The sequence below is a fragment of the Scatophagus argus genome, chromosome 11 (genome assembly GCF_020382885.2).
Source record: "Scatophagus argus isolate fScaArg1 chromosome 11, fScaArg1.pri, whole genome shotgun sequence".
Classification (NCBI taxonomy): Eukaryota; Metazoa; Chordata; class Actinopteri; family Scatophagidae; genus Scatophagus; species Scatophagus argus.
The window spans coordinates 7,665,773-7,691,779 of record NC_058503.1 but is presented as its reverse complement, the minus strand read 5'-3'; the positions used below and the strand labels follow the sequence as shown (position 1 = coordinate 7,691,779).

Genomic DNA, 26,007 nt, shown 5'->3' with positions numbered 1-26,007 from the left:
AAGGATGATCTAACTGCTCACTCTGATTGAGTGAGGTAATTATGGCTGCAACTAATGATTGTTTACTATCGATTAATGGACCAATTTTTTATTGATTAATAATGTGACCCATAAACTACCAGAAAACAACAAAAAGCAACTTCCAAAAGTGCTGTGTTGGTTGTTTGGTTTGACTAACACCCCATACCTAAAAATATTTACTTTATGATAACATAAGACAAAGAAAAGAAACAAATCCTCATATTTAAGAGGCTGAAAGTAGGAAATGATGGCTATTTTTGCTTGAAAAATGCCTTCAGTGATTAGTTCATTTTTAAAAAATTACTGATTATGTTTCTGTTAATTGATTCTGTAATTAATGGCTCATAAATTCAGCTTGATGTAACAGACCAAACATAGCTGTAAACATAGCCTTACTACAATTAATCAAATCATCTGCTAGTAAATATCAAAACTATTGACAAGGCCTGCATAGTGTTAAAATGAATCCAGCTTTATGAACCAAACTCAGCCTGGTATGGCTGAACGGATCAATGTGGACCATCTGTAGCTAGGTTAGTCAGACAGCGTACGTGACACTGTGATCTACTGCTTACAATTACAAGCGACTGCTTGCTGGTAAAGGAGAAATTTGGGCTCTAGGTAAGACAGCATTTCTGCAACATTCTTCCCCCGATACAATGAGACCTAAGGAGTGCATGATAACTGAGAGCCTAATGCTTCTAGCACGCAAAGTTACACCTGTTCACATCAACACGTTTACTACACCAGACACAGCACTGTCTTTTGTCGTAAATCTGGCCATATGTCAGCCTTGATTCAGCCACATACTACAATTTAGCCAAGTCAGGTATTTCCTAACTAGGTAACTGTGATGATAAGGGACCCACCGAAAGGTTTGCGGGCTTGAACACCACAACCATCTGTAAATTCAACTCAACCTAATTTGAAGTTTGTGATGCTCATGGTGTGCAATTTTTGTGTTTGCAAGACAGGTGTTAATTATGCACTGCAGTGTTGCGCTGGATTGCATTAGGCTGTAAAGTGTGCCTGTTGGTGTGAATAAAATAGCAACTTACCGTCAAATGCAGTCATTAGAAACCATGACATTATGTTCACTTGGCTGAGATGTTTGTCCAAAGCAACTTATAATAAGTGCATTCAAACTTGAGTTGAACAAGAGCTAGACGTCATCGAAAAAATGCATCATCCCTCCCAAACAAAGACGTGTTTGGTCCTAGTGTAGCAAACTGAGAAGTGTAGCAATGTGAGAAAGGTTATGGGGGTTAAACAGGTGGGCAGAAGCATTCTTAATGAGCTGGACAGTGGGGCTTTAGCAAGGAAGGATCCGCAATAGTCCGAGCAGGAGGAGAGAAGTGCCTGAATAAGCACCCAAGCCACTTCTTCAGTGAAGGGAGCAAATCCCCCTGATATTATACAGAAGGAGTCAACCTCTCAGATACAGCTTCAACAATATCTGAATTATTAATTGCCAGGTCACTGAATTGGACCGTCGTAGTGTTTAAAAGTGGTGGAAGATGTATTCAGATCATTTATTTTAGTAGAAGTAGCAATACCACACTATAATACAGTCCTGTACTCAAAATTTACAGCATAACATACTAGAAATACTAAAAGGACTCCGACACAGAATGATCTTTGGCCGCGTTATGTTACTATATTACTTCAAAATTGTTCTTATGTAAAAATAACAACAAAAAACAATAGAGTAAATGTACTTGTTACTTTCTACTATTGCTATTGTGCTACTGTTGTTGTTTTGCTCTCCTTCACATTCAGACAAAACAAGTTCACTTATCATTTCAAGATAAACTAGCTAAAACATACTTCTTCATTCATCTTATCCACAACAAATAAACTCTTTTCCCATACGTGTCTGTGACTCAAATCGAGGATAAAAACGTTAGCAGGAACGATAATGAGTGCCTTTAGCTCTCCATTAGAAAGGGAGCTACCAAAGCTAGATTAATGGGCTGTTTTCTAACATACGTTAACGTGAATATTCTACCGACCAATTAAAGCAGCTAGCATGTGAGACAACTGAAAGCTTAGGTGTCCCGTTACATTTTAACATTGGGAACCATGCCGGTATCGGCCCTCCATTCATCAAATATCAATCGTTCAATCAATATATAATCAGGTGGCCTACATAACGACCACTAACAGCAAAGCCCCCAGTCAACTATCAGTGAAACGTTATAGAGCTAACAAGACAATTAGCTAAAAAGCTAAGAGTGAGTTTAGAGTGACGCTGGCTACTTACACATCGATAGTCTTCTGAATCTGTATTAAAAAATACGCAGCGTGAATCGTTGCTCACTGACCTCGGACTTTCACTGTCCATTTTGAGCTATAATGATTCTGAGATAATTTCGTTTGAATTTGTTTTTGTTTTGCTATAGCTTTTCTTGTACTTCCTGGTTCTACAGTGTGCACAAAAGGACAAAAAGCACCACTGACCGTTCTGAATTATGTCTCGCTGAAGGGACAGAGACTTGTCAAGACTTTGACTTGTACATCAGAACTCTACATTGTAACGTTTATGTTTTGTTGTAAACTTCACTTAAACATCATAAACATCACTTTAGGAGAAAAATCTCATGTAATGTGGTTTAGGTGGATTTCAGCTTCTAAGTCAGTCGTATAGCTGAATACATTTACTCAAGTACTGTACATTTCTGGTATTTAAACTTCAAATGAGTATTTTCCTTTTCTACTAATTTCTACTTGCACTGGCCTTACATAGAACCCATACAATTTAATGCATTGTTACATTGTTTACTGCTTCTTCAGGTAAAGGATCTGACCACTGCTTCCGCCACCGATATAATCAACTTTGCTGTAAAACGCGGTCTAAAAACTCTAAATCCTTGTATTTACAACTGCCTTTTGATCTCATCATTAGAAACACAAGCAAAAGGCCTCACAATAGTCTGTGTGGTTATTTGTAGCCTACACCTGCAGTGTTTTGAGACTGACACAACACATGGGATGGTCAAAGCACATAGTGATAACACCTTGTGTAGTTAATGATAAGATTATCTCAGTGAATGTTTTTCGAAATCAGAAACTTCATTTGCAGTCAAATGACGAAAGGCACGTTACCTTTGTCCCAATTGAGGACAGCCATGGCTGCATTTCTTCTAAACAGCCTGAGTCACAGAAAAGAAAGATTTTTTTAAGGTGTGTCTCTTAAAAGATGCTTGAGGAGTATCACTTCCTTTGTAAGACAGGCAGGACATCATTAACATTCATTCATGTTGTTAAGACACTGGCCATTTTAAAAATTGACTGAAAGGTGTGTCCGCAGAGTGGATCCTATATTACTGGCGTAGATCAATTGTTTGAATCATTTTATATGACAGAATTTAAAACACCACTGTGCTCCAAATGTTATTATAGCTGCATAATATGAAATGACACCTAACACCAGCTGTTCGCTGTAGTGTTATGTGTACATAGTGGCATGCACATTGTGAGCCATTAAAGTGACTTTCTGTTTCCTCTGCTGATATCTTTCCAATGAAAAGATCCAAAGTGATCAGTTTTGCATTTGTTCCCCTTGTTGTGTGTGTGTGTGTGTGTGTGTGTGTGTGTGAGTGAGTGAGTGAGAGAGAGAGAGAGAGAGAGAATGACAGTGAAAAGTGGGTGTGTTGCACCCTTTGTGGCACTGAAACTCCAACTGCACCCATGTCCCTCACCGGCCTTTGAGGCTGTCGGTGTCAGTTACTGAAACAACAATAAGGGGAATCTGTTATTTCAGGATTAAGTACTACATAACACAGCATGTGCATATTTGTGCATATATCTGTCTTTTTAACATGTAAATGTAAAAATGAAAAGCAAACTTAACTGATTTCAGTGCATATTTATAATTGCCATATTTATTTCAAGTCTGCACGCAACATTATTTGTTTATTCTGTGCAGCTGATTGAAATCAAACAATGCATTCACTTTTTTATTACATTTTTAACATTTTGAACTACAAAACGGAATGGAGACAGCGAGAGAAATGAAAGCAAAAATGGCTCTAGGTGCTGACACGTTATACATGTTGTTTATTGAACAAACCACCCCTCTTCCTCAGGCTCTTCAGTTTCAGACCTCAAGTGGGCGAAGGTGTTGTCACTTAAAGCTTCACAGACAGGCAACATTCCTCGGCCTGCAGGTAATGTTGTATCCACCCCTTCCCTTAAACCACATTTCTAGCAACATTGCTGGTGGCTGAAGAAAACTGTGTGCATGTGTGTGATGGTGTTGCTCACAAGTCTTATTTTTATTCTACTTATCAGGTGATGCCCATAATACTACAGTGTCATTCTCATTCAGCAGGAGTTGCAGAGTTTAGGTGCTGTCTCTGATTGGAAATCATTGCAAGAAGTGACACCTGTTTTCTAAATTGAAGGGGATGGAATTTCTGGTCAAGTCTCAGATTAAATTCAGCATTTTAAATGAAACTAAATGACAACTGAGTCTGATTTCCAGGCTTCTTTTGTCCTGAAGAAAAAATATTTCATTTTCAAACATATTTTTAGATTTAGAACGTCAACTACTTGAGCACGAAGAAACGCAAAGACACTCAAAAGATGTAGTATGTGTAATATGTGAGATGTTCCCTCCACTAACACAATTAAAAACAGGAATAAACCTAATGAATTAGGCATGTTCTGGTTGTCAGAATAGGTCAAATTCAGTGTAGTGTTCTGTAATATAAAGCTTTATTCATTATCATAAATCCATTCATGGGGAAGTAAAAACATAACAAATGCAGTAAGTTAATATAAACATTTATTTTATAAACAAACATCAGTACAAAAATGGCACAGAAGGTGCATACAAAAGCATTTGCTTCTCTTGACAGATGGGCGTCTCCATCAGTACCATGATAATAGCAAATAAATGACAGGAACAACAAAGCGTCCCTTGGTAACCCTCATTACTCTCTATGCAGACGAATTATCAGTTGATTCTGGTTCACTGACCATGTAGGACATTAGGAGATCATAGGCAGCCATACAGTAAGCATCTGCCTCCCTCCATGCAAGCACAATTTAAAGACACAGACTTGAAGGAGATTTGAAGGAGTACTGGTCATACAAAGACAAACACATCTGAACACACTGACATCATCAGAATCACACAGAGGAAGCTAAATCTCTTGTCAGTATCGCCCTGCTCAGAGGGGTGGTTCAAACATCAGGTCCTGTAGTTCATGCAGGTCACCCTTTCTCCATCTCTAACATAACATTTGGCTCTCAGACGTACAGCGTGAGGTAATAAATAAGACATTAAATAATGGTTTAAATATGTTTCATCTGTGTATCACAACTGAATGCAATGTGTGTACAACACTGTGGAGTGCAAAACATATAAGTCAGGTGTTAAGTACACAAATGCTTTCCTCAGGATCAACACATCTACAGTCAATACCACAGAGTAGACCGACACCATGTAGGCCTGAAGAGAGGAACAAGCTGCCCTTTTCTCCATAATTCAAACGTTTGGCTGTAAATTTCATCAGTAGTAGCAGCAGCAGTTAAAAAAAATAGGCCTATTGAGAGAAGTCAGTCCAGCCAATGAAATAAAAAAAAAAAAAACATCTGCACTTTCAGATTGTCTGGGATCCTTACGGGCTTACTGTCCCCATCCTCCGATCCCAATCTCCTTTTTGTAGCGCTTGGTGAGAGAGTTGGCCTGCTGTGTGAGCTTGGACAGCACCCCTTGCAGCCCGGTCAGGTGGTACTGGAACTGCTTCTCCAAATCCTCGTCTTCCTCCTCGTCGTCATCCTCGGATGACAGTGATGCGGAAGAGGAGGTGGATGCGGACGAGTTCGTGCGGGTAATCTTCATGCTCTCTTTGCGCCTCTCGTCCGCCGCAGCACATCTGACACCCCACTCGATGTCCCTGCGGATGGATTTGAGCAGCTGGTAGTAGCTGTACATGTCCCCCTCGTCCTCGTCCGACTTCAAAGAGCCCATCACCCTGTCTTCCTCTAGCGGGACGTCCCGCAGCAGGCTGGGCACCATGATGGTCTGGTCCATGTTGTTGACGGCGCCGATGAAGCGGTTCATGGCGTTGAAGAGGGAGTTTTTCTGGTTGGGGGTTTCTTGGAGCTGCATCATCATCTTGACGAGACTTGTTTTTTGTTTCTTCTTCTGAACAGAAATGAAAGCGAAGACCCGAGTCTCTTGTCTCGGTTGGTTTTCCTCAGTGACTGCCCTGCTTTAATTCCGGGCTGATCGGCTTAAGGAAGCGTCTGCTCGCCTGTAATGCTGGGATTGGCTGTCCTGTGAGTCAGGCGAGCCGCGCTGGTGCGTTAGTTTGTCCCTTGGCTGAGTGTTTGTGCCCTTCTGGTTGCTTCTTGTTCTCAGGCGGAACTGCGCGCATTTATAACGTCTATGGATGCAGGTGGATTCGTGCTTTAAAGGCGGTCCTACAACCTGTTTGGCAAGTTCTCCCACTGCAGTTGTAACCGGACCCAGATGACCTGAAATAGCACAGAGGAGAGCAGCGGTGTATGACACGTTTTCAAGAACAGGCAACGATGGCTTCAGATTGACAGTTAGGGACATATCGAACTCAAAGATGATTTGTTTTTAATGTTTGCACGCACAACTGCGACATCATCCCAAACTTACCATGCAGTGTGCTGTCCGGTGCCCATGAACTTTGTTTGGTCTTCCGGTGAAAGAATGAGTGACATTACATCACCTCTTCCCACATTCTGTTCCGATGAGGCAGACGGGGAGACGAACAGGGCGAGGCCTGACCGAGCGGACCGGTTTTTATGAATATTCATGGTTCAAGCCATCAGCCCACTGCTCGGGCTTCCGGTGGAGCCAATCGGATGACCGTAAGGTGCTCCCTCGGAGGCGGGACGAGTCGATGTTTGACCAATGACGAGGCCTCTTTTGGATGGCTCACTGATAGAAAACTGAAGCAACAAGTGGTGGAGTGCTTACTGCTTCAATTTTTAGACTGTTTTACAGTGTGTAAGTATTCTAAAAAAAGAGTACATAAAGTACATAAAGTACAAAAACATCAGTGATACTATCTATATAAACATAGATTATCAAAGTCAACAAAATGTACTTAAACAAAAAGTAGTGCAGACCACATAGCCCCTGATACATTAAGCAACAGGCTATAATGCAGTGACTTTGTTAGGTTGTTAACGCACATAGGAGAGCTTAACCTTTTTGTGGTCACGGTTGTATCTTTTTGGAAATAACTGGAAGTTTCATGAAGTCCCTCTGGATCCATATTCTTTACACATGTTTGTAATCTCTTTATACTGTCATCCTATTACATCCCGTGAGGCACCTGTTTGTGTTTTTCTTTCTATCATTCTGACTAATCATCTTCTGTTTAATGCATTTTTAAGGATGCTATAAATAATCCAAGATGTCCTAAGTTAGTAGCGACACAGTGAGGTAATTGGTGCCACATCAGTGAGTACCCCAAAAAATATCACTCTTGCAATTATATAACTGTAAGACAATTACAGTGATAAAATGGTAAATGGAAATATAAACGAACAGTGAGTTCTCTCTTTACTGAGCACCTCCTCCACACTAGAAGTCCCCACAGATGCATCACAGGCCTGGTAATTTCCCCGCAGGCTAACTTTAGTTTTAAGCCAGTTACATTACCCACAAGCTTTTCAGATTACTCTTAAAAGCAGCTGTTGCACCATCCTGCTTCTGGTCAGCCATGGTAAACAACACGTTTCCCCTGACTCTCATACCTTGTTGTAAACAAGGAGACTCCCACTCAGAAAAAGCAACACAATACCCAGCGTACAGTACGTGCACTGGTGAAAGTGCTCAGTCTGAAATCTGAGCTCTGGTAAACACCTCTGGTCAGACTGAAAGTAACGAAACATGTTTTCCACTGTGTGACCATAAACAAAATGAACTCCACCTGTCTAATGTTCACTCAAAACATGTATAACTAATTCATACTGACTAAAGTTCAAAAGAGATCCACACTGAATCAAGGAAAAACACACAAGAAGGGAGGGAAGGGTATCTGCTATGGAAATGAGGGGTGACTGATACTCTGTGCTATGACAAGATGTCTATTGGCACAGTTTGTTCCAGATACTACTGAATGAATCAGTACAAAAACTGTTGCTCAGCAAGAATGGGGAGAATGCAAACATGAACGACACAACCTGCTGGGTTGGTTTCTCTCTGGGTCTGTCCCATCCTACTTCTGTCTCCTGTTGGTTAGAGTTCAGACAGAACAGCATGTCCATGTTATTATGACATTCTATTAGATGTATTAAAAGTACTATTAAAAATTTATTTTAAAAAGAACTGCATTGCAGTATTATCAGTGAAGTATGTTTCAGTCTGCAAGCAGAGTGGTCTTGTCAGTGTTATATAATTATACATAATATCAGATTTAGAGTCACCTTTGACTTTTTGTTACAGTGTTGGGTAGTTTAATCAGAACAATGTATTTTATTTCATATGGTTCAAAACATGTTAATATGGAAATGAACTAAAAACAATGCAGTAGCTGTCACATAAATGTAGTGCAGTAAAAATACAATATTTCCCTCTGGAATGTATTGAAATATAAGCATGAAGTAGAATCAAATTAAAATCCTAAACTAAAGTACTTCAGAACTGTACTTAACTACATGTAGTTAGTTACAGTGGTGGAAAAAGAACTCCAATTCTTTACTTTAAAAGTATGTAAAACAAAAATGGGTGTAAAGTATAAGTATGCAAATGTAAAATGTAGCAGAGGGTCAATGTTAGAGTATCATAGAAAACACTGGATCGTCACTGCTGATGCATTAAAATGTAAGCAGCATTTTAATATTGTACCTAATCAAAGTGAGCTCTTTTTACTTTTTATACACAATTGGGTTAGTTTATCATCAATTCACATTATATTAGAACGTGATCATTAATTTTGTATCTTAAATCTTATTCTGCAAAGTAACTAGTAACTACAGCTGTCAACACAATGTGGTAAAAAGCCCAAGATTTTATTCTTAAACCTTGAGTAGTACATAAAAAGGGGAAACTGGAAAAGTAAAGTACAAGTTCATCAGGGTTATACTTAGATACAGTGATTAAGGAAATGGTAATTTTGTCATTTCCACCACCGCCTGAGGTTTGGTCGCTATTCCATTCTATTTAATCCCTTCAATCCCAAATCTGCCTTAGAAGCAAAGCTACAACAAATACAATCTGGTTAAGAAAAAAAATAAAAAAGCAGGTCAGCAGAGCAAATGTGCTTCACTGCTGAGCAGAGATCAGAGAGGCGCAGGAGCTGGTTTTGCTTTCTCAACAGGGCTGTCAATCAAGGCCCCACCTCACTGACTTCCTCCATTCTCCCTTGAGAGGCCCTACCACTTGTCAGAGGACGCGCTGTGCCTGAATGCAACAATGAAACCTGGATCAGTTCGGGAGGGTTTTCTCGATTGTGTGTCGTGTCAGAAGCTGAGCATCCGCCGATTACGGTGGGTGTCATCATCATCACACAAGGCTTCAAGGAGAGAGAAAGAGAGGGAGAGAGAGAAGAGGAGGAAGCGAGGGAGGGGTGGAGGGAGGTAGCTGGAGAGATAGAGAGGTGAAGCGCTGCGCTAGGAACAGGCAGCTTGAGTGGGAACTCTAGTACTTGTCATCACAGCTGCATGTTACTGAAAAGTGTGAGGCAGGGGTGTTTCAGTTCAGCAGGGAGGCTGCAAGGCAAAGCAGCATCACCAATTAGAACAACAGCAGTGACAGCAACTCACAGGCGGGTGAAGTGGGTGAGGCCTGAGGTATCACTGAGCGTGTTCACACCTGCTATGAACATCTGAGTGGTCCGATCACCAGTGGACAGCTCCAAGCACAGGTCTGAATGCGCCCAGGATGCACAGGCGATGCGATCACTCAGATAGGATGAGAGGTGGTGTGGGCCACAAATGACCACGTTCTTGTAGCAGTGCATATGTGAATGCATCCTGAGCTCTGCCGAAAGGCCCCCTACTCAGCTCATATCCTCTGCTAAACAACAAGCTATAATAACAGGCATCGTGGATTACATGACTGTGTGATTTCTATTTGGTTCACTGTAATACAAATTACATGTCTGGCCTGTCTTAACTAGATTCAAGAGTCTTTATTGTCATTATGCAAGCATAACGAAATTTTGTGCAGATTCTCAGCTTCAAAACACACTTATAAATAGGAAAATAAAAAATTGCACACCTTAGAAGAAAATATAAAAATATAAAATACAAAGTACAAAATGCGGAATACAGAGTGAGGTAGATAAAACAAAGTGCACTAGTGCCAGACTATGTGTATGAGTGTTTCACTGTAGGGGGGTTATTGCTTTAACAGCTCTGGGGAAGAAGCTGTCCCTGAGTCTGTTGGTGCTGGTTTTAATGTTCCTGTACCGCTTTCCTGATGGAAGCGGTACAAACAGTTTGTTGCCCGGGTGGGTGGGGTCTGTGGCAATGCGTCTTGCCTTCTTCTGGACTCGGGCAGTGTAAACTGAGTCCAGATCTGGTAGACTGCAGCCCACAATCCCCTGTGCTGTCCTCACCACCCGGGCTAAATCTTTCCTGTCCTGTGCTGTGCAACTGCCATACCACACAGTCACACTGAGACACAGGATGCTTTCGATCGTGGCTCTGTAAAAGTTCACGAGCAGCTGAGTTGACAGTCCAGTCCGTTTCAACTTCCTGAGAAAGAAAAGCCGCTGTTGGGCCTTTTTCACCAGGTGTGAGGTGTTCACTGACCAGGAGAGGTCAGAGGAGATGTGGATGCCCAGGAACTTGATGCTGTCCACCCGCTCAACCGCCTCCCCAAGTATACAGACGGGAGCGTGATCAGTTTTCCTGGATCTCCTGTAGTCTACTATGACCTCCTTGGTTTTGCTGATGTTCAGGATGAGGTTGTTCCTGGAACACCACTGTGTCAAGTTCTGGACCTCATCTCTGTAGTGGGTCTCATCATTGTTAGATATGAGACCCACCACAGTGGTGTCGTCCGCGAACTTGACGACCATGTTTGTGGGGTGGATAGCAGAGCAGTCGTGTGTGTACAGTGTGAATAAGGCAGGGCTGAGTACACAACCCTGCGGCGTGCCAGTGTTGAGGATCAGTGGGGCTGATGTAGACTCCCCTATCCTCACCACCTGGGGCCTGTTGGTGAGGAAGTCCCTGATCCAGGAGCAGAGTGAGTCTGACAAACCCAGGTTGTGGAGTTTCAGGGCCAACATGTCCGGGGGGACAGTGTTAAAAGCCGAGCTGAAGTCCACAAATAGCATCCTGACGTAGGTGTTAGGATGCTCCAGGTGAGTCAGTGCCGTGTGAAGTGCTGTCGAGACGGCATCCTCCGTAGAACGGTTCTCCCTGTAGGCGAACTGCAGACTGTCCAGGCCAACGGGGATGGCGTCCTTGATGTATCTCAGGAGGATCCTCTCGAAGCACTTCATAATAACCGGGGTCAGAGCGACAGGTCGGTAGTCGTTGAGACAGGTGATGGTTGATTTCTTTGGCACAGGCACAATGATGGAGGACTTCAGACACACCGGGACCATGGACAGCTGTATGGACAGGTTGAAGATGTCCAGGAAGACTCCTGCCAGTTGGTCAGCGCATGACTTCAGTGTGCGCCCTGACACCTTATCTGGACCTGCAGCCTTGTTGGTGTTGATCCTCCTCAGAGCGGAGGTCACTTGGTGCAGCTGCAGGACGAGAGGCTGCTGCTGCACCTCTGGCTGAGGAAGGTGTGCAGTTCTTCTGCTGCTCGGAGAGTCGAAGCGTGCAAAGAAGCTGTTTAAGGTGTCAGGTAGGGTCGGGTCATGGCTGACCTGCTGGTCATTCCGCTTGTAGTCCGTGATGGTCCTGATGCCTTTCCACATGTTACGTGGATCGTTGTCATTGAAGTGCTCCTCAATGCGCTGCTTGTGCCTGTGTTTAGCCAGCTGGATGCCCTTTTTCAGTTCTTTCCGGGCCCTGCCGTAAGCCAGCCTATCTCCTGACCTATAGGCTGCATCCCGGGCTTTTAGCAGGGGCCACACTGTGCCGTCCACCCATGGTTTTTGATTAGGAAAAACCGTGATTGTCTTTGTGGGTAGGACAGCATCAGTACAGAAGTGAACATAGGACAACACAGCTGACGTGTACTCGTCCAGGTCAGCGTCTGCTTTGAACACTCCCCAGTCTGTGTGCTCAAAGCAGTCCTGTAGGGCTGAGGAAGCCTCCTCAGTCCACACCTGGATGGTTCTGGTGGTGGGTTTGGTCCTGCAAATCAGAGGTCTGTAGGCAGGGATCAGCTCCACAGAGAGAGATAACTACCAAGATAAGCTGCAGATGTTTGTTAAACACTGTCTGCTTGAACTGATTTCACCATTGAACTAATAACGATGATATCTCCAGACTCCCTAAAAGATAGTGTAAATTTAAGAGTTGTTAAGTCAGGATGAAGTGAAAAAAAAAAATTAAAAAATTTTTAAATCATTTGCGCCTTCTTGTAAATTAACTTTATTTAGGACTGTGATTCCTAAATGTTTTCACATCAAGGACCCCTAAAATGATTCAATTTTGTCCTGCATTTGATATGATTTTTACTTTAAGATGTTTGATTAGGAAAAGTGTGTGAAACCCCTCACAAATAACACATTCTGTCACGTGACTTATGGATGGTATTATAGTGAAAACAAATGGTTCTCCATTCTGCTGGTGACCCCATGGGTCCTCTGCAAGGACCCCTGGTGATCCCTGACCCGCACTTTTAAAAACACAATGTTATATGACAAATTCTTACTTTTAGGTTCAGTAAATGTTATACATTGATTTATTTCTTTATTTCTCTCTGGGTTTATTTGTCCCAGTGATGTACATGTTTATTTCGGTATAGAATGTAGAAGTGGTCAATGGAAACACACGTGGAAACACATTATAATGTCAGGTGTGAACTGAAGGACTTGAAGCTGTCCACTTGTGATCACAACATACAGGAAGAATGTTGGTAGATAAGAAGAAAGATGTTCTGTGTGTGTGTGTGTGTGTGTGTGTGTGCATTTGAAAGAGAGAAGTCTGCAGATTTTTGAAAAAGAATTTCATAAAAAAAGATCACATTAAAGCGCTGAAGTTAATTCTAGCTTAGATTTAATAACATTTCTAATGTGATTTAATCATCATTTGAAAACACATTTATCTAATAATCTTCACTAAAACAACTTATTCTTCTGAGCACACATTGTAAGGCATCAGTGTGTGGTGCTAAACTGCCTCTCCACAATCTCCAACTTTCCCTTCAAAAAGACAAAACAGCAGCAACAACTTACGAGTCATTTATCCAGGAGAGTTTATCAACCTGGTGATGGCTTTAGATATTCCTATTAAACACTGAGGATCACTGACTGGCTAATTTCACTGTTTTTCAGCATATTTAAATACATGACCACTTTAAATGTTTGGTTTACAAAATTTCAAGTCAATCTTAAAAATAATCAGGTGCAAATGTTAAAAACAATCTACCCAGGCTACAGTTCTTTGGAAACAGTTTATTATAAGTAGGTCAACTCATCACGATAAACAGGGAAGATTTTACAGAAAAGGCTTTGAAACAGCAGACAGTCATGCTGAGGAATAACATTCTTAAATATAAAACATGACAAATCCAAATAATTAAAAACAATGTTGCGGAGGCGTGTCCGACCTTATAATCATTATCATATTTCTAAAACACTAATGGTCCAATGGTCTAAATGTATAAGACATTTTCTCCCCTGTTTCATGAACGACATTAATACACATCAGTTTTAGTTATTCATACATGCGTTTTGTCCCATCAAAAAAAAGAAAAAAAATGTTATAAATGATGGTGAAAATGCAGTGATCGCAATCAGCCTTTTGTCACGATCAGACTGGCTGCACTTGAACGTGTCCGTGCGCTCTTGAGTCGGGGGTTTGTGTGTGTCTGTGTGAGTAATAGCGCTTCCCCGGTGGATGCCTCCCTCTAGCCTACAACCCATTAAGTGTATTCGGGAGGCGGAGGCGAGGGGGAAGCAGGGCGCGGGAGCCAGCGGCACGCACGCTCCATTAGCGGACCCACTGCCGCGCCGCTCTGCCGGTAATTTGCGTAACGAGATTGGATCGAGCCCGGTTGGCGCGATCTCCCGGAGTCGCTCCTATCCGTCTTCACGCCGCTTTACCAGCCTCGTTTCCCATGCAGCCCGCAGCCGCAGCGGAACAGGAGGACTGAGAAAGATGTGTGTGTGTGTGTGTGTGTGTGTGTGGTACTTTATGTCACACATGGGGCTTTTTTTCTCTCTCGCGCCTCAGCTCCGTTTTCCTCTGATACCCAAGCGCCACCACGTGGACAGGGACGGTACTCAGTGATGTCATAACGTAAACCAGCCCGGGACGTTTGGTGGATGTTGTTCACAAAAGCTCTTGTCAAGAGTTTTCGAAAATATACGTAATACTAAGTTTTAACGTATGAATAAGTTATTTGTTATCTTCTGAGTAGAGTATGGTAAAAAGAACGAACCTTTACTAATAAATGATTGTTAAAAATAAGACAAAGAATGAGAAGGAGAGCCAGTAGAGTTTCTTGTGCTTTTCTGCTGTTTTCCCCCCAGGCTCCAACTTGTTCTGCGTTTGAGGCAAAGTCATTGTGTCTCTAATCAATAGTGAAATTTCTGTTGGCCTGAAAGTGTCTCGGATTCTGGGTGTTTGGGTTTTACTTTGGTAAGAAAGGATGAAAGGATTCCTTTGTCCCAATTTTCCTGTGGATACTCCTGCCTTGCCCATGTCTCAGTAGCTTCTTGTGGTCTCTATTAGAGTGTCAAACTGTCTTTCTCAGTTTTAGTTTGCTCGCAGTACCCAGAATATCTGCCACAACATCTATTGCATGTCTTGGAATTTTGCCTAATTTAACTCAGCATCCATCGATTGCTGTGTTTCTGTTGACTTTGAGAATTTTCTTTGTGTGTGTCAAGGACCTTCACCATGGACACAAAGATCACCACTTTACAACAACTCTAGTTTAATTGCATATTACTTTATGGAACTCAGAGTCCTTCATAAGCCTCTCCCTCTGTCTTTAAACTTCTATTGTTACATTTTCTGTCAAAACACACTGCTGAGATGTGATGTTTAGGGAACAGGGAGCAAATAAGTTATAGTCACAACTCAAGGTCAACCAGGTGAGTTTTGGTTGTGAGTTTGAAAAGGAAATATTATATATTATACACCTAGTGATCTGTTTCTTGATCCACAAGTACCACATTTTGATTGTTCCATAAAGATTTTGATGGCATGTCTGATGTTGAGTTTCTCCTTCTCATTCTTTGGTGCTAGACTGCTACTTGCTACCAAAAGGTAAAACAGCTGATAAACCAATAAAACACAAGGTTCACATTATAACTGACTGGTACTCTGGGCCTTTGCAGTGAAATATCTTTCTTTAATTGGAGTTTAAACCTCAGAAGCAGTCTGGTGGAAACATGTGAAATGACCTTTACCAGCACAACCATCGCTCACATACAAGTTTTGCTAAATACCTGTTTAACTCCACATTTAAAATATGTGGAGCTGTCTTCATCCTAGCAAAATGAACAAGCGCAAAACAATTTTGTTATTCTGTATATTTATTGATAATAAGACCACTGATGGTGACTTAGTGAATAGTAGACAGCAGGGCACAGTCCTTTTTGAGTGTCTGGTGACCCCATGTGTAAGCAGGATGGTATTGCAATTTAGTATTTACAAGACAATATCAGTTTGGCGAAAGGGAAATAAGTTTCAGGGTGTTTTAAAACATACATTCACTAAATAAATGTACAGCTTGAAAAGCAACAGAGTTTGAAAAGCCACAACAAAATACTGACCAAAGGGGAATACATCAGGGTCCACTAGACACACACTCTTTCTCTCACACACACCCCCACACACACACCTTGTCATACAAGGAAAATATATACTCAAAGTTATGAAGACAGTCAAAAAAAAGACAAAATCACACATGCTCACACATATTGAAAGAGAGATAGAAAATCACTTGGTGAGACTGTAAACGTAATGCCAACCAAACCATAATAAATATACAGCTAAATTGAAACAGCTACATGTTGCACGTTACTCTCAACAAAACATTTTGCCACAATTATTTTTTCGCTGCAATTTTCCTATAAACTATCAAACAAATACAGATTAACCGCACAAAGTGCAGAATCAAAACTGTGACACAACATTTATACTGATTAGCATATTAGAATGAGAAACATTACATCATATAAATTACATTTCCAGTAAATATCTACAGATGATGATGGTGATGATGATGGCATGTTGATGCACTACATAGTACACTGTAAATACTACATGAACACCATTGGAGTCCTGCATATCTCTAATGTTGACTTCTCTCACTATAGCACACAGCTGGCATTACGTTCCACCACAGGAAAACAATTTGTGACCCTAATAATTTTATAATAGGCTGAAAATCAGTGTTTCACTCATCTGATCTTCAGTAGGTTTTAAGTCGATCTTAAAAATAAATCCCAACATATTCAGAGACCGTCTGAAAGTATGCTGTTTTTTCCCCATTTGTATGATTCAGTGCATCTCACCACTCTCCAAGATGGCAGACATTTTTCACGTCACCTTCAAGTGTGGCTATTCCAAACAGCTGGAGACACTTTTGCCTTATAAACCTTAAAGATAATTTAGAGCCTGAAATGGCTGGGTCACACCAGCATTTAAAACAGTTCATTAAATCTATTCACATCAATGAAATCTCTAATGAGTGGATTTTCAAGTGGGGACTAAGTAAATATGCCAAGCTTAATAGTCAGCAATTTCTTGACAGTACTGACCATATCGATGGCACGGCTACATCTTCGCCCTTCAGTCTACAATGTAACAGATTTATTACATAACTTGTATTTGTTTGTTTTGCTTGATGAAAAGATTTCTTTCACCCAAATAAAGAACCGATTTACATTAAGAATCATTTTTAGTGCCTCTAGAGGCTGTATATTAGGGTAACATAGTGCATTATTTTAAGCTATTAGGGGATTATTATTTAGAAAATGTTCTTGTGTATTTATCCCATGCTAAACAGATAGTAAATTACAATTTTAACATTTAACATATCTCATAATCTGCTAGTGAGTTAAATTATGAGGTCAAAAAATATTGTGCCTTGTCTACAGGTAAAAATACTGTCTCACAAGCCTCTCTTTTCTCTCATTTTCAGTTTCCTTACTTTTCATATAAACTTAAAAACTCAATCAATTCACAGAATGTCACAATCATATTAATATACAATGGTGAGCCATAACAAAGTCAAATGCAAAACTAAACCTATCTATTAAAGTATTACTTTCAAGCTTTAGTAATTCTGTACAAAGATGTGCAGTGGTCCTCTGATGACACTCGGTGAAACATGCAGCAGCCAACTGAGAAGCCAAGTTGCACCCAGTCGCCTATCTGAGACAAACAGCACTGTCAACTACGACAGCTCTGGTTTACCTGCCCGTTATAAGCTCTGGGCCGTACTGATCCGAGATATGTGCTAATGAGCAACTTCTACATCAAGCAGCAGTGTGATGTGTGGTATAGAACATTTTGATGCAACAGCAGTGAGTCAGGGAATGGTGCTTTACAATAAGATACATTAAGATATTACATTAAGATCTCAGGCAGAGAGACGGAGGGAGGTAAATTCCAATACAGACGCGTGATATTATTTCAGGAATTTACTTTTACTCATGTGTCAAGGCTCTTTGTATCTTCTTCTCTTCATCTCCCTGAAAAGAAAAAAAAAACAGTGGAGGAAGAGTTAATTGTTTATGAATTAAACCTCTGGTAACCGACTGTGTGGCTGAAAACAGAGCAAGCTGAAAACACACTGTTGAAATATTATCACCATAGACAGCTGATATGGTGAAAATATTAGCAAACAGCTGCCTGTTTCTATCATCACATCTAGCAAACATGAGTCAACATCTGTATCTATTTGGAAATGCGCTTCTGACCACCTCATACATCTAATCCAAGACCGACTTTCCTTTTAGCTTTGTTTTGGCTTTGTCTCCACCAACCCCTGACAGGAAATATCTGTCTCTTAAGTTACTAAATGCTCCACTATGTTCACTAGCTATTTGCCACCTTTGTCTATCTACTGTTTGGTTCTGAACAGGCTGCTCAGCAAAAGCTGCTCCTCCTATGGGTGGAAACGACACCGTTAAGGACAGCGAGGCTGAAACAGAACAGTAAAGCTGTAAAATCCTCAAACACTCTGCAGAACACTCTAATTGCACTCTGTAGAGCTGAGGGGAAATGTAGAGCTGAGCTGAGTTTGTGATACTTTTTACATTATAATACTTACCTTACTCAATGTTAAGAGGAAAATATAGATTATAGCAGCTTTAACTCTAAACATGTGTGATTGCTTGTCACTGTGCATCTTAACACGTCTCTCACCTGCCACGTCACATCAGCTAGACCATCTCATACTGATTGGCTGTAATGATCCTGGACAGACAGCAGGCCAGCAACATACCAATCAGCTGAAAGACAGACAGAAAAAGGGCTTTGGTTTATTTTATGTTTGGTGTTTAAAATTATTTGGATACATTTCTAAAAATGTCTCCATACTTAGGTGTGTTCAGAATTTATTGATGCTAAAACAATAAACTTGTTATCTTATATTGCCACGCATTCACCTGCAAAAAATTATGTTACTTGCAACTCTTACCTGTGAGAAAGCAATCCCAAACGTCACTCCTGCAATAATGGCCATGTTGGTTTCCATGAACGAAGTGACCAGCTCATAGCAGCCCTGAAACACAGGGGGCAGGTTAGTTTGCAGTGGGTACAAGGACATGTTATATGTGCAAATTAGGGGCAAAATGGACAACTGGGAGGCATGCGTTAGTGTATGGAAGAGGGAGATGGTTTGAAAAGGGGAGGACCTGTCAGATGCCACTTCCTTTATAATAATTCATAGACTACATCGAGTATGTAGGAGCAGAGCAGTGAGAAAACACAAGATAGCATACTGACCTGGTGATAGACCTTGTTCGGAGCTAGGGTTGCATTGCGGAGATCTTCTGGGTTGCAGTCAGATGAGTTAAAGCAGCAGCTGGCAGGAATGCCATTGGATGGGTAATACACACTGCCAAACCAACTGGTGTAGTTATACACTCCACAGCAACGGAGCTAAAAAAGCAAGAGATCGAATCGAAAGCACATGAGGTTTACGACAGAAGGCTGGTATAAGGCTGATCTTTACAAATGATTCACAAAAATATGATTTCATTAAAAAAAAAATCCCAATACAGCCGGACACAATTTTTTTGGTCGAAGGCTACCTGAACAGGAGTAAATGGTGCATTTACTGGGGACTATTTTCAGCTGGGTTTTAAGACATATTTGTGTACTACAATGTATGTGGGAATGACTCAAAACAAACTACAGTGCCCGTGTCCATCATAAAGAATAAGTATGTCACCCAGAAGAAGAACTGTGAAGGTCAATGATGTGTTTTTACATCACAGACAGAGAAGCTGTAACAGGCTTTGGCTTACACAGGCAACACTTATAAAAAACACAAGTGATTTCCTGTTTTTGGTCAATAAAAAAACAACAACACTGAAACATAAGTACTCTCCTTATAACTTATAACTTGCATTGTAAATCATTACAAAACAGGTTTGTGTTTTGGTTTGCTGTTACCGCATTAGATGTTTGATGATTTTGTTTCACAGGGACTTACCTTGTGCTGCAAGTTATCAACAGCACGACTCGCCTCATCCTCAGCATTGTAGTTCAGAACGGCATCAGTGTATGTCCTGTGAAAGGTTCCTTTTATCTGCAAGATGAAAACATACGCACATAATCACACGTTAACAGCATAAGAGTATTTTACACAGCATTGGTGTTAGACTGAGAAAGTTTTTAAATGCTGTACTGCATGCTGACCTCGTGGCGAAACACAAATCCAGAGATTCCAGCCACCAACTCAGCCAGGAAGACAAGCGACAGAAACATGGCATACTATAGAAAGAAGAAGAAGAACAGAAAGATTTACAGTGTTTGCATGAAAACCCCCTGCCTTAGATGCACATCATTTGCCTTTGCTGGCACATGCGCGCGCACACAGATTGAAGCACACTTACTTGACCACCATTAACCAGACAAATTGCCCTCCAGCATCTATTGGATTTCTGATTCATTTCCACAGGTTAGAGGTCAGCCATTATTCCCTTTATCGTGTGACCTGAGGCTAATTAATCAGAATCCACAACATTCTTGGTGCAAGATAACACTCCACCCTTCCTCCCACAGCCTCTCACCAGCTTCAGCATCCATGGACTTCCTCTGCAGGTGGCGAAGCATCCAAACAGGCCAAAAACGATGATGACAGTCCCGGTGCCAATGAGGACGTAAGGGGCGTTGGTGGAGTTGTCGGCTATCAGAGAGATATATGGACCCAACATCAACTTCCCCCATACTCCCACTGCCAGCAGGATGGCTCCTGTTATCTAGAGGGCGGGGGTTGGAGAGATGGATGCAACAGAGAGAGAACAGGGAACAGAATGAAAGCAGGGAACAGGCCTTTATCTCTGCACTTCTGCAATATAACAATAGCTGTGTTTTAGCAGCACGGTGTAGGGGAGGAGGAGAAAGAGGATCAAGGTGGAACAAGAAAGAAGAGCAATTAGGGTAAGGAGGAGAAGACGAAAGACAGAAGACGCAAATTTATCTGGAGTGCAGGATAGTGATCACATGCTTTATGAATATGCTTGCACTCACACACACAGACACACAGAGAAAAAGAGAAAAAAGAAAGAGGACATGTCAAAGAAGCTCTTTGATGTGAGGCGAGACGCTTCCTCCTGTTGCGCCTCTTTTAGCATTTCAAATGAAGGCTGCGGATAAAGGAGTGTGTTGTACGAGGCAGCTGAAGCGGCGTGTGTCTCAGCTGGGTATGTCTTACTGGCACTGGAAAGGGAGCAGGGTGTGGAACGGCTGCTGATGATCTGACTCCAGCGGAGGCCAACTCATCCCACTACCCTCCTTCCTTCCAAGAGGAGGCTGCCCACCGTCCTGCTGCCAGGCCCTCTGGTTAGAGAGGGAGCAGTCTGTACAAAATGTCTCTGTGTACCCTGAAACATCTAAAACTAATGACAGGAAGCTTTCAGCAAAGCCAATATGACTGAAACAGCAGTAGGCAGACTCCACCAGTTTTGCTTGTGGAATCAGTGTTCCAACTCAGCAAAGACCTCACATCATGTTACGTAAAAATGACAGCACAGAAGTGATTAACGATGATACACTGAATGTTTCTTTGCATACATTTGGCTATGTTTCCTCTCCGACTATTCAGTCCAGTCTCTACAGGTTAACGACTGTGTTATCGACAAATACTTTGCCCAATTGGCAGGGTGTGCACATACGGATTGGACAAAGGTTTCCCAAACTCTGACCTGCCTATACTTTGACAGCTGTATTGTTCTGAACTTGGCAACAGTTAAAACACAGGTAAGGAGTTAGACCTAAACACAATGAGAGTAGATTAAGAATGCCTTCTACAGCTGCTGTGTAAAATGCTTAACTTTAATGTGTCTCATGCAAACATCCACGCAGTAATTTCCATATCAGCACTATGACACACGATGACAATGAGTTCAAAGTGCAGGTGAGATGATAAGAAGGGTTACAGTGAGAGAAAACACACACTGAAACACGATGAATGGCAACCATTGAAGAAAGCAGCAGCCAAAACTATAGTTTAGAGAGAGAAAGATTGCTATTATTATTATTAAGCCTGTAACTAATGATTATTTTCTTTACGATCAATCATTTGGTCTATAAATTGTAGCAAAAAATGCTCATTACATTTCCTAAATTCCTAAAGCTGACAAAGTTTACTTGTAGTTGTGGGTTTCCCTGGTTTAAACATATTGCTGTGGTTTGAGCAAAAAAGGATATTACTGATGATTTGTGGGCAGTTAGATGCAGGATGATCAATCCTCTGTGGCACAACATTCGATGGAGCTGAACCACATAGAGTGAACTAAGAGCCACTGGATGTTCTATTTAAAATCATTTCGAGAATTGTCTGTTTAATGTTTTTGTAATCTCTTTATCTGAATCCTCATCCTGTTTTTTTCCTGTAATACTGGAGTTGCTTTTCTATAAGCCTACCAGTGCTGTGGTTTCATGAGGCATGCAGTTTTTCAAGGTACTGATTTCCATCTTATATAAACATGTATCATGTAAGTCATCACATATTGTGAGTATGTGTAAAAGATCAGGCACTACTGAGACTGCATGAGACTAATGAAGATCTGTCTGACCAGCAGTCCAACATCCAAAGATTCTTCTACAAGTACTTAACAAAATGCTGTAGCTGCCGATTATCAGTCAGTCAACTAACTAATGGAGCAATCGACTAATAATCGCAGCTCTAATGTGAAGGATCCCTTCTTTCCAGACACTGTGCAGCTGAACTGAAGCACGGCAGGCTGATGATTTGATTTGTCAGTAATGACATCTACCGTTTCTATGAACTGCAGTTCTAAGAGCCAGAGCATGTGACTGTTATTTAAGAGAACAGTGCTCCAGATGTACTCAATTTTTATATCATCAGCAGCCCTGGCCCTTAAGAGCTGCTGCTGCATACACATAACGGATCATCTTGTCAGTGCTAAAGTGTTCATTTTGAAGCCAACAGGGAAATCAAGTCCAAGGAGCAGGGGTAAGTCATCTAGATTTCATGTCTGTTGCTGAATCCCAAACAGCTTGAGAGCCCCTTTCTCCTTCTCCTTCTCCTCCCCGGAGGGGAGCAGCGCCCTGCACGTTTTGTTTGAAATTCAAAGCCAGGCCGGCCACCCTGGTTACAGCACAGAGTTTAAAGCAGGTCACCCCTCTTCCCTCCTCCTCCCACGGCCTAATAAAGAAACAGAAGGTGCGATGACAAAATATGCTGGCGAGGACGCCACGCCGACTCCACCACCTGCTCTGCATTTAACCGTCCTGTGAGTGCACGTGTAAAATATAGCGACATAGCTATTCACACTCAGGACATTATTCGCCACGACAAGCTGATGACAGTGAAACCAAGGACCAACATTGAGCCAGCTCTCTCACTTCGAACTCTGTGCCTCCCCGCTTCACCCTCGGGGTGGGAGCGAACCACTGAGCTGTGAGACTCTTCTGCACTTTGGACATCTGAAACCTGATGCTGTAGATGTAAGGGAGCGCTAAGAGACGGCTCAATCCTGACTAAATATAAAAGTTCATATTTGTGGCACCAGCACATGTCTGCAGTGCAGGGAGATACACAGCACAGCCTTTCTTTTTTAAGCCCTCATGAACTGAAGGACTGATTTCAGTTCTGTGTTTCCACCATGACTTTAGAGTTTGTTCAAATATCGTGACCTCTACCATTCACTTGAAAAGAAGATTGTGGATGCCTTCAGGTTTGATCTCAATTGATCCAAATTCATCAGAATGCCCACTCCGACAGACAGACAAATGTGTTCTATGTGTTCTTAATGGATAATCCTACCCTGGTTTTATTTAACTGTTAACAGAAATCTAACAAACAAATATCACCCTATAACCCACAATTATGGTTCATCAAACTACTTGTAAGTTAGTGTTAGTGACATGATGTTATGGTACTCTTGGTTAATATGTGGTCTTGCATTACACTGTTGCTCGCACAGATGCTAGATTCTATCTGAAGACTCAAAGGGTAATCGAAAGATTAACAAAGGCATACCCAAACCACTGAAAACCAAACAGAGATGCTGGACTGACATGGACTCAGAGATGCTATTTCACTCCTCAAGTTAATCTCAATGTAATTTATCCCAAAATTGAAAGCAGTCTCATCCAAACTGGGAGATGTTCTCTGAGTCATCCGCTGCCTCAAATCCTGAGGACACTGACTCGAAAGAGAAATGATTACAGTGAAAACAAGAACAGGATCTATTCCTCATATGAGGGTTGTTATATTCTACTTGCTTAGCATTGTAAATACAGCATTTTATGAAGATCTAGGGGAGGCCTTGCAACAATCCTCCAAAGGTACTGATTCAGCTCTTTGCTATAATTTGAGGCTCTTATGTTGCTGTGTTTTGTCTAAATCCGTAGTGTGTGTCTAATGTTGTGTAAGTACACAAATGCAGGGGACTTAATATCAAGCAGAGACAGTGGACAGTGCGCACATCAAACCCCTGCTAGGTACAGGTACACACCAAAAACAGCATACAATAGAAGAGACGCAGTCTACACCAAGGCTGTAACCATGGAGTCAACATTGAAGGTGGGTGGGTGAGTGGGGGGATCCTCATGTTGCATTCTATTTTTCCACTTTTCAACACATTTACTTTACAACACAAAAATAACAAAATAGAGAGACAGTAGCCTACGGTTTTTGGCACTGACTGTGCACACCCAATAAGCAGTCGAGCTGCGGCTTCTACTGGAGAGAAACCACGTGCACAGCTGGTGCACCATCATAACAGAACCAGCAGTAATAGTAAAGACAATTTGTTAAGTTTTGTTACGATTACGATTACATTTGCAAATGACGATTGGGGATGGCGGTGTGCAATTTGTTTTACTTTTTAAATCAATATACTATGGGAGACATTTTGAGCATTTTCTGAATATTGGGTACGATGTGCCCCCTCAGTATGTATTACGTTTCTGCCTTGGTCCAGACGCTGAAATTTGCAAGCTCCCAAAAAAATGATGCCTTTATTCAAATGATAATGTGGCTGTTACTTTGCATAACATAACACCAGAATTGCAGGTGGAGCTGTGTTTTTTTGCCTGTATATGTATAACCTGCTTTGCGTTCACATCATGTATGCCCGACAAAGACTTTTTTTAGGTCAAACATGATTATCAGGAGCTTGCAACTTCCATGTGCTAACTACCTCTATTTTTCTTTGAGGACAAAATAGTAACACTGGCAATTATTATCATTTAAGTCATTTATGAAGCAAAAATACAAAATCCTTGTCTGGTTTCAGCTTCTGCAGAGTGAGAATTTTCTGTTTTTCCTTGTCTTAACATTATAGCAAACTGCATTATGTTTTTGATTTTGGACTGTTGGTTGGGCAAATAAAGATGTCGTCTTAAGCTTTAAAAAACTGTGATGGTTATTTTTTTTAACGATTGTCTACTACCCAGTAATATTTACAGCTGGTATTTCCTCCTACACTTTTAAACAGAGCTCATACAGAACTCAAGCTTTACTGGGGTATGAGATAAACCAAAGGTGCAGGGTCCCTTTAAGAATCTATAGCAACGATCCGAATATGTTCAGAAAATGTTTTTAATGGGCCTGATGGAACAGAGCAGGCCCTTAACGGTCATGAGTTAAATCATTGCAGTGATGTTAACATCCTCCACCGCACTACTTAACTGACAAACAACCATGATGCTATGTGTGTGTGCTATGTACTCACACCACTGACGCCCAGCAGCCGAAAAATGTGTAACACTAACACAAGTTATACCACAAAATACGATTAAATTCGTATCTTAAACGTTAAAAGCGGCGGTGCTAAGCTAGCGCTGTCGAGCATTTAGCGTAAATAGATTCAAACAACAGCATGATTCCGTCGATGATGCTGTCCACCCCTTCATCGCGCACGACAAAAAAACACACACGCAGCGGTGGATTAGGATGGACTGCGATCATTTTCTGCAAGGTGGTTGTTGAAAAATATGAAAACGAAAGGCTCCTTACCCAAAAGACGAAGGAATATACGATGAGGAGGGTTTTAAGGCAGGTGATGACCGGTTTGGTTTCCATCCTGAAGCGTACGTTAGACCCACTGAGGTAACAACGGCAGCGGGGGGAAAAAGAAACCGTCTCTGCGAACTGTCGCGTTGCAACCACGCGCTGATGCAGCCGCACAGCGTCACTGGAGCAACAGACCCGCTCACATTATGTTCAAATCAAAAATTATTTCGATTGTT

General features: G+C 41.5%; 3 protein-coding genes across 5 annotated transcripts in view; all 3 read right to left on the bottom strand.

The window, feature by feature from the left end:
• Positions 1-2,471, bottom strand: part of si:dkey-100n23.5 (cyclic AMP receptor-like protein A) — a 43,298-nt gene extending 40,827 nt beyond the window's left edge. The window contains exon 1 of one of the 3 annotated variants that reach the window (XM_046404207.1): positions 2,285-2,471. In XM_046404207.1, the coding sequence (XP_046260163.1) occupies positions 2,285-2,365 (81 nt within the window). In that variant the 5' untranslated portion in view covers positions 2,366-2,471. Of the gene's footprint in view, positions 1-1,079; positions 1,447-1,947; positions 2,259-2,284 lie in introns of those variants that run through there. The other 2 variants (XM_046404208.1, XM_046404209.1) reach the window with 2 other exon arrangements.
• A 2,321-nt stretch (positions 2,472-4,792) lies between these two features.
• On the bottom strand, positions 4,793-6,804 carry LOC124067460 (mid1-interacting protein 1-B-like). The gene is made up of 2 exons (XM_046404808.1): positions 6,662-6,804; positions 4,793-6,510 (listed from the first exon to the last, which is right to left on the bottom strand). The coding sequence occupies exon 2, from the start codon at positions 6,146-6,148 to the stop codon at positions 5,657-5,659; it is 492 nt and encodes a 163-aa protein (XP_046260764.1). The 5' UTR covers positions 6,149-6,510; positions 6,662-6,804; the 3' UTR covers positions 4,793-5,656.
• A 10,934-nt stretch (positions 6,805-17,738) lies between these two features.
• tspan7b (tetraspanin 7b) lies at positions 17,739-25,925 on the bottom strand. Its single transcript, XM_046404756.1, has 8 exons — positions 25,775-25,925; positions 20,355-20,543; positions 19,981-20,055; positions 19,775-19,870; positions 19,063-19,218; positions 18,755-18,838; positions 18,481-18,566; positions 17,739-17,804 (listed from the first exon to the last, which is right to left on the bottom strand). Exons 1-7 carry the CDS (start codon positions 25,838-25,840, stop codon positions 18,498-18,500), a joined length of 735 nt encoding a protein of 244 aa, XP_046260712.1. The 5' UTR covers positions 25,841-25,925; the 3' UTR covers positions 17,739-17,804; positions 18,481-18,497.
• Positions 25,926-26,007: the final 82 nt, after the last annotated feature.